We start from the raw sequence: 14,339 nt of genomic DNA, 5'->3' as shown, positions 1-14,339 counted from the left end.
AACCCCGGTAAACTTGGAACTTTCCTGCCACAAGCTCATTACAATCACAGCCACCACCGACCAATTTACCGAGATCTCAGGACAACCACTCCAGCTCACCAATAAGGACCTTAACAAATTGGGCGACAGGGGTGCGTGACTGTGTGCCCTGCACGCAAATTCACACCACTTTCCCTGTGAAGTACCTACTAAAAACCAACCTCTTTGCGCCATCCATCACTCGCCCGGTGCTGGCTGGAAAGAAACACAAGCCATAAGCTCTCCGACCTCCATGGAGTTCGAACGCGCGTGAAAAATAATATTTAAATTTGACAACTGTTGTTTGTCATCCGGCCTCCTTCGGTTGAACTTTTTCGTGTTTCGCTTCCCGCGTTTTCATTCCATAGACAATTAATTTTTATTTTAAAAGAAAAGTTTTCATAAACTTTTCAGTGAAATTCAACGAGTGTATTTTTCATAATATCTGTTGCTGAAAGCAAAACAGCTGCAAGATGGAAGGGTGCGGTATGAACTGTATAAAATACCTTCTGGGTGTATTCAATGCGATTTTTGTGGTAAGTTTCTAATAGTTTTATAATTTATTTATAAGTCTCGACGGACGCATGTTTTCTATGACTGTTGGTATTCGATGTTGGCTATTTTTAAGCTTGCCGGGTTTATTGACATTCTCGCGACGAATACACATATTTACAAATTATTTATTTGTATAACAAATGATGAATACATAATAGCTACTTAATCAATTAAAAAAATACTTAGGTACTTACTGAATACAATTTAATTATGATGCAGATGTGCATTTAATATATGGAATATATTAAATAAGGATGATGTTATGTTAGTTTAGTAAACCAAAATTCATGTACCATTTTGACATCCAGGACCAGATACCAAATACTATATCTATCTTTATCTACAGGGTGTTGCAAAAAGGGTATACTAAGCCGAAACTTACATGTGCAGCATGGTATATCTAATCCTGAAACAAATTTTTCATTTTCCATAGAAACTTTGTTGGTCACGTGACTTTTTACTATGGGAAAATAATTTTGTTTTTCGCGAATTTCCAAATTCTGATTTCAGATAATATATGTATATATTTATTTATGGTATGTATTGTATTTTTACATATAAGGTCTAGGTATATAATTATTAATAGCTATATACCTACATAGTATGTAGGTATTTATATGTGTTCATAATATATTTAAGTATTATTGTATGTAGGTATTTAGACATTGTTCATAGTAATTATGTTGTATTTTCTCTTGTCTTGTCACACGTTACCCCTTTCTTTATACTTTATATTTCCTTTCAATGTGGTTGTCTGGAAGAGATTACTTTTAGTAATAAGGCCGCCGATTGTACCATTTTTCTTTTCTATGTTTGTGAAACTGTTTCTGTTTGTGTGCAATAAAGAGTATTTTATCTTATCTTTTATCATGCTGCACATGTAGGTTTCGGCTTAGTATTCCAATTTTGCAACACCCTGTATATGACTCTGTCCCTGTCTGGGTTATACCTATCTAAGGAAATAACTATTAACCATTTTGCAATTAATTCTAACTCTACTCCAAAGGCGAGCTGTTGAGAATTGGTTCCTAAATAAGATTTCAAACAAGTATACTTTAAAGTACTTAGCTGAACAAAGCCATCCACCCGCCTAGTTGAGGAAATTTGAGGACACTCTAAATAAAATAAAATAAATAAATAAATAAAATCTATATTTTTCTCTCACACAGATGTTTACAGATAATGTATAGGTTGTTATGCCAAGATTAATTGTACTAATTGTACTCTATAAGTATGTTATTATAATATTTTACCTACTGGTTACATGATTATCCATCCCAACTACCAGATCAGTGACGTTGACGCTACAAACAATATGACTAAGCTATTGTTACATCAACATCCGACTATGTGTATAAGTTACCTTCGCTAAACCCATGCACTTGCAAATTACAAGATTATCTACATCCTGCATCGTCACGGTAACATTGTGGAAACAAATGAAACTGCATTTTATTTAATCCTTTAATTTATTATTATTATTATTATTAAACATTTATTTTTAGATATAACATCCATAGTGAATTAGTAAAACATGTCGAAAATTGTTAGTCAAAATATTAATGCACAAATATAAACATAAGTGTACAAAGTGTGGACTTAATGCTTAATATTAGCATTTTCCACCAGTCAACCCACATGAGGTGCAAGAAATTTCAGTAATAAGGTGTGCCAAAAGAAAATAAAACCAGATTTTAATAAATAAATAACAGATTATTCAAAAAATAAATAAATAAAATGTTGTATTTTTCGGTGTATTTGTGCAGCACCAAATAAAATCTTTTTCTTTCTTCTTTCTTTCTTTCTTTAATTTTATACTCTTGGCGGTTTCCACTCGAGTCAACAGTTGTGGGTTCTTCGGCAGATATTACCACTCCATAGTAACTTCAGCTTGTTTACAGATTTAGCTAAGCACCTATAGCTATTCCTGATGCACACAAATAAACTCCATTACTAACTTTGTATAACTTCCGTGACATTCCCTTTTATTTATTTATTTATTTAATTCTTTATAGCACAAATATAAAAATACATGTACAAAAGGTGGGCTTTTATTATATTATAACGTTGTCGGGTATTTAATAATATAATAATAATAATAAATTCTTTATTCACAAAAACAAGTGGTACATTACAGGGTTTCTCGGGTATTTATATTTATCAAACAAAATAAAAATTAAATATTAATTCTGTGCACGCGCATCATTCGATTATTTATATATTTACAGTCGAATTATTGTACGACGGATCTCATTCATAACACTGAAACATAACATATGTAACGTAACTAATGTAAGCCCTTTTCACAGTAGCCGAACCTTACAATAACATCAGTTAAGAGTAACCCAACCGTAGTACAATCTGATTGTACAGTCATCTTGCTAGTACTACATACCTACGTACTTATTTACATAAAGTGCACGTATTATGTAATTAATTTCAGATATTGATCATGTTTTTTTTATATTTAACTTTTCACTGTACTTTCCGTTTTTTTTTTGGAGGGCGGAAATACGAGAATAGTATCAAGATCTAGAATAGTATCAAGTACTTACATTTAAATATCTAAGTACAATAAAATTTAACCTTAAGTAATTATTTAACTACCTACTCTAGTCAATGCACTGATGAATTGTAGGAATGATACTTATCTGTTTTATTATGTTACTATAAGGTTGCTTCGCAGGAATTTCAAACAAGTACCTACCTAGTTTCGTATTGTTTTATAATTTTTGTCGGTTAACGAATTTGACATTGAATTTTGGAAGATTCCTGACTGGGTAAGTGCGTGTTAATATTACACCTAATAATAATTTTATTCTAAATGGTACCCATACCTACCTATCTACATGATTATAATTGAAATCACGTATTGGCGACATACAATACATACTCGTATTTATACATAGTAGGTACAGATTTAAACTAACGTACATCGATATGCTTGTAAATTTTCGTACGAGTATTATATGTAGGTATAACCTAGGCAGGTAACATAATTTTAATGGTAACTTTTTATCTTAATTTAATAAGCATTAAGTATCTATCAGTCTCACAAAGTCATATCGGTAAACAGGCAGACAAATGCTTATACAGGCTGAGTCTTTCATAGATGCACATCCGTTTTTTTTACGATAACCAAAGTTTTATTATTTTTATTTAAATTATTTTATTTTATAGTTTTTAGTTTATTTGCAATAATTTTTAATCAAAAGTAAGATGCAAATGATACCAAAAAGTCCTACTAATCAATACGAATTATTCAAGCCTAAACACGAGGTAGTTGCTATATACCGTTGAGGAGTTCCCTTGACTGCCTTCCGTTTCCATCATCAGATCAGCTCAAGGTCACCATCATATTTTATTGTTATAAGAACTATATTTACGTTCTTAATTTCATTAGAATCGGTTAATATGTGTCCAAAATGGAAATTCATACCCTGTTTTTACCCTTTTACCCACCCTTAGGGGTGAGATAAAATTCTGAAAAAAAAATGGGACCACCTGGAAGCTCAACCCAATACAACAAAAAAAGAATTTTTAAAATCGGTTCATAAACGGCGGAGTTATCGGTGAACATACATAAAAAAATATATAAAAAAAAAATGCACATTGCATGCGTTTAGTCATTACGTTTTCTATTTCAGTCATTTCAGTGGAATCCATTTTCATCGTAAATTGTAAACATAGTTCCCCATAACTCGTAACTCCTAAGTCCATAGTAATAAAGGCAATTTAAGTTTGTAGCTGTCATGACATATCGACCGATGTGTTATAGGGCGCGACCCGATTCTATGACCCAATGGTGTACCATTACTACCTCTAACACAGTTGTCTATAAAAATACTCGTATTATCATTAAAAATCTACATTTTAGACAAAATTCGGTATAGTAACGGCCGGGAATTGGTAAGCAGTCCCAAAAGACCTGTTTCCAGATAAAGGCATTTAAACAACCCATTTTGATGTGACCTGTAGTAGGTAATCAGGTTAAATTATGAAATAAGTATACCTACTATTTTCCAAACAACTGAGTGAAGTAGAGTAATTTGAAAAATCATCATAATCAGCACTGATCCCCATTCTCATCAGTAAAACAATGAACTAAGCGAGAGGAAGTGATTATTCTGAGGCCACACAGTGCGTACTGAATAGTGAGTCCTTTTTCTGGTCTCGAGGTCACTAATTGTTACAAGTTGTATGTACCTACAACAGGTAGGAAATTTTATGTACAGTTACCACATAATAGATAATAGCTATATACCAGTAATAATATACAGGGTGGGGCAAAACGGAATTGTAAACACAAACAGGTTAAGGGTCACATCACTCGTCATTTTAGACAACATTTATTCTCACAATATGCCGTTGCTTACACTCGTCGTATAAATAGACGACTTATTCTCGGTGAAATCCTGCCTTTCGGAGTACAGTATAAAATTTATTACTTACTTCCGTTTATTACACATGGTGCTATGGTTGAGAAACAAAAATGCCATGGTCTAATAAAATTGTGTGTATAAAATTGTTACAAAATAATAATTTTATGGTATAGCTATCCGTGATAGGGCTAGATCTAGAACCTACATATTTCCAATTCTACATTATATGAATAAATAAAGTTTAGGTTTGTATAGAAAACGCAATATTAGCTGAGACTGTTTTGCGAATATTTTCTTTTAAAATTATAATTATAACATTAGTAAGTACATTATTTGTAAACAGTTTTTATTACCTACAACCTACAATATTATAATACGCATATCATCATCCTGTAGATATATTTAAAACATGATGAGGCCACCAACGGAGCTAATCAGGTCAATAGAATATATTTTTAAATCAATTTCAGTTCGTTATCCCAATGAACCGTGAAAAACCTTAAATCGGAAATAATGCCTATCAAACATAGTAAAGATTAAAAACTAAAATAACTTGAGAATTAAAGTTATGGGGTCAGTGACCATTAGATCGATAGTATACCTAATTTAAAGTTGTGGGTGTCTGCAATTGTATCAGTTTCGTTAATGGTTGATGTAGGTACAGGAGCCTATAAAAAATATACTTACCTGTATGTACCTATTAACAAAAATTAAAGCTCTCTTCTACATCTGACGTAACATTAGTGTACTTGGTAAAATATATTAAAGCAAGGACCCTATGACTGCTGTCAAATCCATACATTTTATCTGTCATTTGTTGGTTATCAAGAGAAAATGAACTCAATTCCGCAGGCTTAATGTATAAGCATCTGTCAATTAAACGACATAGGACTCTTGCTATATTTTACATAGTATAAGTATTTATATGGATAGAGATAGCCCAAGATCGAAATGGGTGCCATACACCTTTGATGTTGAAAATGGCTAAGAAGAAGAGAAGAAAATTAGTAGTATGTTCAAATATTAAAATCTCACGGTATTCTTCTGCCCACTGTACCTACGGCATATCTTTATGGCACAGCATAGTTAGCCAACTCTACCCAATTTAGTAACAAATTCATGGGCGTAACTTTAAATGGTTCCTAGTAAATCATTCTCCGCATCTATGTTGGTAGCGTACGAGTATTTCCTACTGTCTCTGTCTCAATTATTCATACTCAGAACTTAAGTTTAATTAATATAATTATGTACTAATATATAAATTACTCCATTTTTTCTCAGGGCCAACGAATTTAGGTACTTCTTAGGTATTGGTTTAGGATGTTTAGCGAATTTCAATACGAATTCTGCAATTTTCTGTGTTTACTTTTGTTTAATTATTTACCCATTTAACGATAGCTTTTACGTTACAAAACATATACATAATAATATAATAACGTCAATATATTAAGTACTTTTAAATTGTCTTCGCCCATGGTTGTCCCAAGTTCTTCAAAGGAAGCCACACCTAAGATTGATGTAAATTGGTTAGCATCAATTTAGGACGCATTGAGAAACACAGCGGTAGCGCTGGTCTCCACTCTTCACAACTTTGTAAGTAATTTCGTATGCTAAGTGGATACTTCCCACGTGTTTACCTTAGAGTCTAAGATGATTTATTTACTTTCCATTAAGTGTGCATAACAGCCTTTTAAACAAAGTCCTGGTGCTGTACAACTACCGACACATTAGCAATTAACAATCAACGCTGGCTTGTCAAATGTGACATAACTTGTATGGATCTGACGGATATTTGTCAGGCGAGAGACTCTGGTTAAGGATTATTATCTTATCGGAGGTGGTGTGGTAGCGGTCGAGGAATTAAATTCACTGCATCATCCAGCATTCCAGTGTCAAAAGAACTCTAAAGTTAGGCATACATGCTAAGTTCAATGCATATAAGATGCATTGCCCGTTGCAGTCCAAATCACAATGACAAAAAGTACCTTTTTAATGGGTCTCCTGTTCGACAGAAGGGACTGGTTCAACATTTATGCTTGATATGTATCATCCTATTCAGATACTTATAGGAGATACAACCGTTGAAGTTGTAGGTATTATTTAAAACTGCTTCCGAAGCTTGGGGCTGCGGGTTCGAATCCCGCCTAGGGCAAACATTCGTGTGATGAGCACTTGTGTTTGCCTTGTGTCGGGTTTTCGTTTTTCTATTTAATATGTATCTATCTACATAATTATGTATTTGTGTAGATATATGAACTGTCCGACACCCATAACACAATCTCTGCCTAGCTTGGGAACGGATGGCCGTGTGTGAAAAATATCCTTACACGTATTATTTATTTTATTATTATTATAGAGAATACCTCTTCCTTGCAGATCCTGGGCGTGGTGATCATAGCGACGGCATGCGTGGACATGGGCATGATCAAGGGGTTCGCGGCGATGGAGTCATCAGCCGGCCACGAGACCGACGCCGTGCTGATCGCTGTCGGCGTCCTCATCATCATCGTGGCCGCCTTCGGCTGCTTCGGGGCCTGGAAGGAGAGCCCTAAGCTGCTGTATATTGTGAGTTTCTTTCTGACCTCTTTTGCGAAAGTTTCGTCCAGCCCCATATAGCCTTGACGCGGATGACCTCGCTTGACCGCCGTGGCAAGGGTTTAGACACTTGTCTAAGGTTGGAGCTAGAGCACATGGGGCATGGTGAAGAGTTCACGGCGATGGAGGCGTCAGCACTGCTGCTGATAGTTGTTAGAGCTCATAATCATAATATTTATTATTGTAAAATATGAAATATGTAAGTATACATAAATATGTGTACCTACCTATCCCCATATAGGCACATTTCTTTTCATTAGCCTACTATAATATGTTATATATGGATAGGTTAACATAATTTACTTACTAAATTAAATACCATGGACACGCCAATCGTCAGCACACAACATGTGCTATCGATCATGCAGAGTTGCAGACCACGAATGACCATCACTAGAGGCCTATGTCCAGCAGCGGGACACGAAAGCACGAAGCTCGTTGTGACATGAAACAGCTGCCCAATGGGTACAGTTAACGACAGAGATAAGTCACGACCATTGGGGTAAAAACTATAACATAACATACGTATTTAGAGAAATGCCTGTACAACTTGGAAGTTGAGTTGAGTTGAGTTGGAGATGTTTGATATCGCGTTTATCGAAAACTGTGAAAGTTGACCCTGGAGCGAAAACTATAATAAAACTGACACAGAAAAAAATGAAAACTTTTTCATTTTCGTAAATTGCGAAACCCGTACTAGACGCTCTGGTTGTTACTTTACCTTTGGTTGAGTGTACAATAGTGTGGCCTAATATTGTATAGCGTGATGTCATCGAGTCTATTTCCGACCTCGATGGGAACGGAATTAGGTCAAACGAAATCATTGTGACAATCTCTTGAGGATATATAGCTAATTATAATACGCATTTTGAAATAAAGCATCTAAACAGAAAAAGCTACTACTGCTACTTATAGTAAATATTGTAATAAAATAAAAGCTTTATTTATACATAATATATAGTTTTTATACACATCTGGGTAAAATTATCAGCATATTTCCGTACTTAAAGCGTTAAAATTTATAGTTAGGTTTATGTATCGATTTTAGGTCAAACAATAAGGTACTGCCATGTCTACGACACAATACGAGTAGGTAGTCGACCCAATGGGTCACACCAGTGAAATACGGGCTTCCAACACGTATAGGCAATCGTGATCTAGGTTAGCTTGTTATCACGCTTACAATTTACTAATTCACCCACTGTTGGACTAAACGCTCGATTAAACGGCCTCCCACTGATATTATCAGAAAAGCTATTAAGTGTCTGTATAGGTTGTTAGAAAAATATGTATTTTATTTGATTTTATCGATGGATAGTAAATAAGCAGTTTATAAATTGTTCTCTACCAAAAAGGATAGGAATAAAGTAACCTCTAGTGTAAACTTCATGGCATACACTATGCATGGGGGATAACAGTAGCCTCCCCTAGTAACATCATTATGTATCATACCTTCCAGCGACCAGTGCACCTTATCACTTGTCTGGGGGGTTACCCTCTAAGCGTCAATTCACACGTACCACAACCACACCACGTCGCAGCGACAAAATGTGGTCAAGCTGTGGTTACGTGTGAATTGTGTGACAGCGGCTTTTTGCCGTTGCGATGTGGTTGCGTTGTGGTTGCGATGTGGTTGCGATGTGGTCGTATTACACAGGTGGTCGATAACAATGGCAAAATGTGGCACGTGTGAATTGGATTATTCATTGTCAATACAAAATATACGCCCGACCACACCGCGTGGTTGTGGCTGTGGTGTGGTTGTGGTACGTCTGAATTGACCCTAAATCTACGAACGAACGAACGAGATTTGCACGCAATCGGCATGCTTAATACACCAAGATACTGTCGAGAGAGTAGACAGTGATCCGTCGGGGACTGACACCTAACTAATTGGCTGATCCGTTCATCACAGCAAAAAGCAATCAAGGCTTTTGGCAACGCAAAATGGAGCGTAATAGGAGAATTTTGATTTTAATTTTATATTGACGGCCAAACAGTATTGCATGTATTTTATAGTTTTGTTATGTATAGTATATAGCATGTATTGTATAGTTTTGATATGTAGGTATTGTATAGTATATCATGAATTAATATTATCTGTATAAGAACTAACCAATAAAATTAAGATAGTTTTAAGAACACTGTCACACATTAACACCAGGCAAAACAACAGCGATGACAAAAGGAGTGTGTGGCCACTGACAGGCGTCTGTTAAGTTCTCTGAAGACAGCTGACACTGGCCCTACCCTTCAAATGTTTGTTGCCATTATAATTGTAAGTGTGACTGTGTGAAACAAAGAAAAAAAAAAGAAAAAAAAAAAAAAAAAAAAAAACAAGAAATGCACAACTGGGGGTTTTTAGTCGGTTAAAGGCCGACACTACCTGGGTCCCCTTCCCAGGTGTCTGTGTAGATTTTCCTCCAGGAGTGCAAAAAAAAATAATTTATTAATAATATATAGATATATATATATAAAAGATAAAATATATATATTATAAGCTTCCACATTGAGTAGTGAGTAGTTAAAAGATGAAGATAAAAAACAACCAAACTCTCACAATATATTGATCTCTCATAAAGGCACGGACATAAAGTCTGTGGAGTGATAATAAAATCATTAAAAAAAAAAAAAAAAAAAAAAATCACAGCAAAACTTTTCACGGCGATAAGCTGCTTGCTGCGCTCTAACTTACATCATCACGACCCATCACGTCACCACTGCTGGGGCATGGGTCTCCTTCCAATGAAGGAAGTCTTCCAAGGAAATTGTTTAACTCATAACGTATAATATTATAATATCTTTCCATGTGCTTTTTGTTTACATCTCCTCTTCTCTCCCCAGTACGTGGGCTGCCTCATCATCATCATCCTGCTGGAGCTGTCCGTGGGCATCGCGGCGGCGGCGCTGCGCCCGCAGCTCGAGGGCACCATGAAGACTCAGCTGCGGGCCTCCTTCATCAAGAACAAGTCTACAAGGGACGAGGATTCCGCTCACCGGGAGTTCTGGGACCGGATCCAGAGTAACGTGAGTCCTTGTATTATACTAGCTGTCCTCGCGAGCTTCGCTTCGCCTTAAAAAGTTTTCCCGTGGGAATTCCGGGATAAAGAGTAGCCCATGTTCTCAATTTTTGCGCTGATATAGCCTCATATAGCGTGATGGCATCGAGTCTACTTTCGATCTCGATGGGAACGGAAATTAGGTCAAACGAAATCATTGTGACGACCTCTTGAGGATAGATAGCTATTAATTATAATAAGCATTTTGAAATAAAGCATCTAAATAGAAAAACCTACTGCGGGATTTACTAATACAATAAAAGGTTTATAAACTAAATAGGTAATAAACTATAATCATCAAGAACAAGTCCAGAGTAACATGAGTTATTACAATAATAAATATTATAGGTTTTGCTCACTTGATTACGTCTAAGGTCCATGGCTCGGCGTAGGGGGCCCCTTCGATACATGACAAATCCAAAGAAATCTTGAGGTTCACACACAAAATCCACTTGTACTTATATTTTCCAAATACAATACAATTATTCCGATAATCGCGACCGCGCCGAATTACAAGTAGTCCAGTCAAGGAATGAGGTGTAGAGTGCGTGAGCAGGTAACTTACCGATTCCTTCAGAAACTTGTTAAGGGGGCTTAGGTTGTTAACATACCAAAAGTCCTGACTCCTAGGTGATGAGCGGGGGGGAGGAGGGGGGGATAAAGGTACGAAATTTTGGTTTTTTGCTTATATCTCAAAAACGGTGCATCGGAGACAAATATTATAAAGTAATAAAATGGAGCTCTTAAAATTATCTAAAACTTTCATATCATATGTTTTTTTCTTATTCCTAACCGTTTTCGAGCTATTGCCCTCGGAAAAAGTTGAAATTTACAAGAAAAATGTATTCATGTCAAAACATTCATAAACATTGCATCATATTGTCTTAACCTATTCATAAACGAAAAAATGAAGAGGAAAGAAGTTGTAGATTTTTTTATTCCCTTTTAGAATATATTACATATGCTGGTCAATGTCCAACTCGCCTAAAGTTAGAGCTACTTTAAACTTGCATTTTGGTAAAATCACTGACATAGCTCACCGAATTAGTAAGCGTAGTGTAAGTAAAATAGCTGTAACTTTAGGTGGGTTGGACATTAATCAGCATATGTATATATATTCTAAAAGAGAATTTAAAAATCTACAACTTCTTTTCTGTTGATTTTTTTCATTTATGAATAGGTTTAGACAATATGATGCAATGTTTATGAATGTTTTGACATGAATACATTTTTCTTGTAAATTTTAACTTTTTCCGAGGGTAATAGCTCGAAAACGGTTAGGAATTAGAAAAAAACATATGATATAAAAGTTTTAGATAATTTTAATAGCTCCATTTTATTAGTTTATAATATTTGTCTCCGATGCACCGTTTTTGAGATATAAGCAAAAAACCAAAAATTCGTACCTTTATCCCCCCCTCCTCCCCCCCGCTCATCACCTAGGAGTCAGGACTTTTGGTATGTTAACAACCTAAGCCCCCTTAACAAGTTTCTGAAGGAATCGGTAAGTTACCTGCTCACGCACTCTACACCTCATTTTGAGTCACTTATTGACTGGACTAAAGAGCTTAAAAATCGAACGTAGGCTGACAACGACTGACTTCTCGTCAAAGTTAAATTAATCTACCCACATAAAAATATCAAAAGTATTCGACCGGTATCGAACATGAGTTGGCTTGAAAGATGGTTGCGGAAAATTGCATGGGACGGTTATGTCTGGAAGATAGAGTTTTTGGTGATGAGACCGCCTTTTGTAGGTTTCTGGTAGAATAAGGCGTATGTGTACTTAATTGTGTCATATCTAAATTACTTAAATTAAAAATATTACGATTCTTCTTACAATGCCACGTTATTTGTGTCAAAGAAATGTTTTTTTTACACTTTTAGTAAAATATATTGAAAAGGTCAGAAGAATTAAATAGATACTTACTTGTAAAAAGAAATCAATACAAAACTACCACAACATACAAATAAAAAAAAACGCTTCATTTGATGATGCATACTTAATGTCCAACTGCCACTGTGGTTCCACTGTTAGGCCGCAGTAATTACTCCACTCCACAGCAATCAAGCATGTTCCTCCATGTTGTTGAGTTTTTTACGAAACATGTCATTTCAGACTGAAAAGTATTGATCCTGGAAATAGACGGGTTCCGATTTGATTTAGAGAGAAAGTCACATTCTGCAAATTACACCTTGTAGGGAAAAAACCTAAAAAATATAAGGAAATTAAAAACCTTGAATATGAGCCATACATTACCATTTTAAGGCTGTCACTAAAGCTGGAAGAAAATCAGAATCTGTCAAATCTAGTGAGGGGGGGTTGAGGTATGCGGGGCGTTCTACGGACAATGACATGAAATTTTAACATAGTACTCGAAAACATAAAAGTGAAGACATGCCACTTTGTTAAAAATATACTAAGTAAGTAATATTGTTTTGTGATACGAAAATATTTATTTTTATTTGAAAGTATTTTTAATATTTAATAATTAATTATATATAAAGTCGTACCCGTGCCGATATTTATACAGGTTGTTGCAAAAAGGGTTTAATACTATGCCGAAACCTACGTGTGCAGCATGTTATTGATGTTATTTCTAAGCCAGGAAATGAAATCAGAATGTAAAAAAATCGCGAAAATATTATCAGAGTTTAATAGTTCAGGGTGTTGTATTAAACTCTGCCCCCGTGTAATAAAAAAAGTATAGTTAGCCGAAAGGGCGTTACTCAGGCGTCACTCTGAAAAACTTTTATCCTACGTAATTTTTTATATTCATGAAAAAAACGCTTCTTCATATAATTTTTTTTTGGTCACGTGACCTTTTAGTTAGACGACCTGTTTTTTTTTGGTGTTTCAAAAGCAGAACAGTAGTTTGCAGAACTCTGCATATACAGGGTGTCACAAAAGGTTACGTAGCTGGCAAAGGGATATGGGGAGGTCACCAGAAAAATAATAACATGTAAGTACCCCCGCAAGGGGGTACATTAGTACAAGGCGAGAGTGTGTATTTTTTTTTTAAGTACTTATGTGTATTTGGGATATGATAGAAATAATATTTTTGTTTCTTAAAAACCAAAAAATTTACACCTTGCTGCGCTCTTTTGCTCACTGTAAGTACACCTACAAATATTGCTGTATTAAAAAAAACGGTTTTGTTATAACGATTATAAAAAAAAAGTTATTTTCATGTCAAGGAGTCATTTACCTAATTACGATTTCACTCAACAGCAGGTGAACTGAAAAAATAAGTTCTAGTTCTATCATCACTTTAGATCGCAAACATTGTAACTCCACTTTTCTCGGCGAAAAGTACTCTTTGGTGTCAATAGAAACGTTTTTTGAATTCACATGTTTTCCTCTTTATTCGAAAAAAAAAACTGTATTCCGCATTTTACCATTTGTTTTCCTCTAAACCCCAAACCGTGATTTTTAAACAAGAAAACTTAGTAATTATACCCTTTATTCTCATATACAACGTGCGATGTAGGCGAACGTGAACGAAAACTATGCAATAAGCCTTTGTTTTTATTACTACTTTAGTAAATTACAATAACATACTCAACAATGTTAATTTTTCTTTTGCAATGTTATGTTGTTAAATTAAGATCTAATATTTTATTAACATGAAGTTACTTTCAACTTTTTTTTGCATCTATGCGTCGAATCACAGCATGACGGCTGCTGCAGCTTCCTGCTGTCCTGTCCTCCAACCAATCCCACCAGTAC

The 14,339-nt window shown here is 35.1% G+C and overlaps 1 protein-coding gene across 1 annotated transcript in view; it reads left to right on the top strand.

The window, feature by feature from the left end:
* Positions 1-224: 224 nt before the first annotated feature.
* LOC105383126 (23 kDa integral membrane protein) overlaps positions 225-14,339 on the top strand; it is a 31,838-nt gene continuing 17,723 nt past the window's right edge. The window contains exons 1-3 of the mRNA XM_048623515.1: positions 225-554; positions 7,332-7,520; positions 10,395-10,577. Coding sequence (XP_048479472.1) covers positions 492-554; positions 7,332-7,520; positions 10,395-10,577 — 435 coding nt within the window. The 5' untranslated portion in view covers positions 225-491. The remainder of the gene's footprint in view (positions 555-7,331; positions 7,521-10,394; positions 10,578-14,339) is intronic.

This window comes from Plutella xylostella, chromosome 10 (genome assembly GCF_932276165.1).
Source record: "Plutella xylostella chromosome 10, ilPluXylo3.1, whole genome shotgun sequence".
Taxonomy (NCBI): domain Eukaryota; kingdom Metazoa; phylum Arthropoda; class Insecta; order Lepidoptera; family Plutellidae; genus Plutella; species Plutella xylostella.
This window is presented reverse-complemented; position numbering and strand designations above follow the sequence as displayed.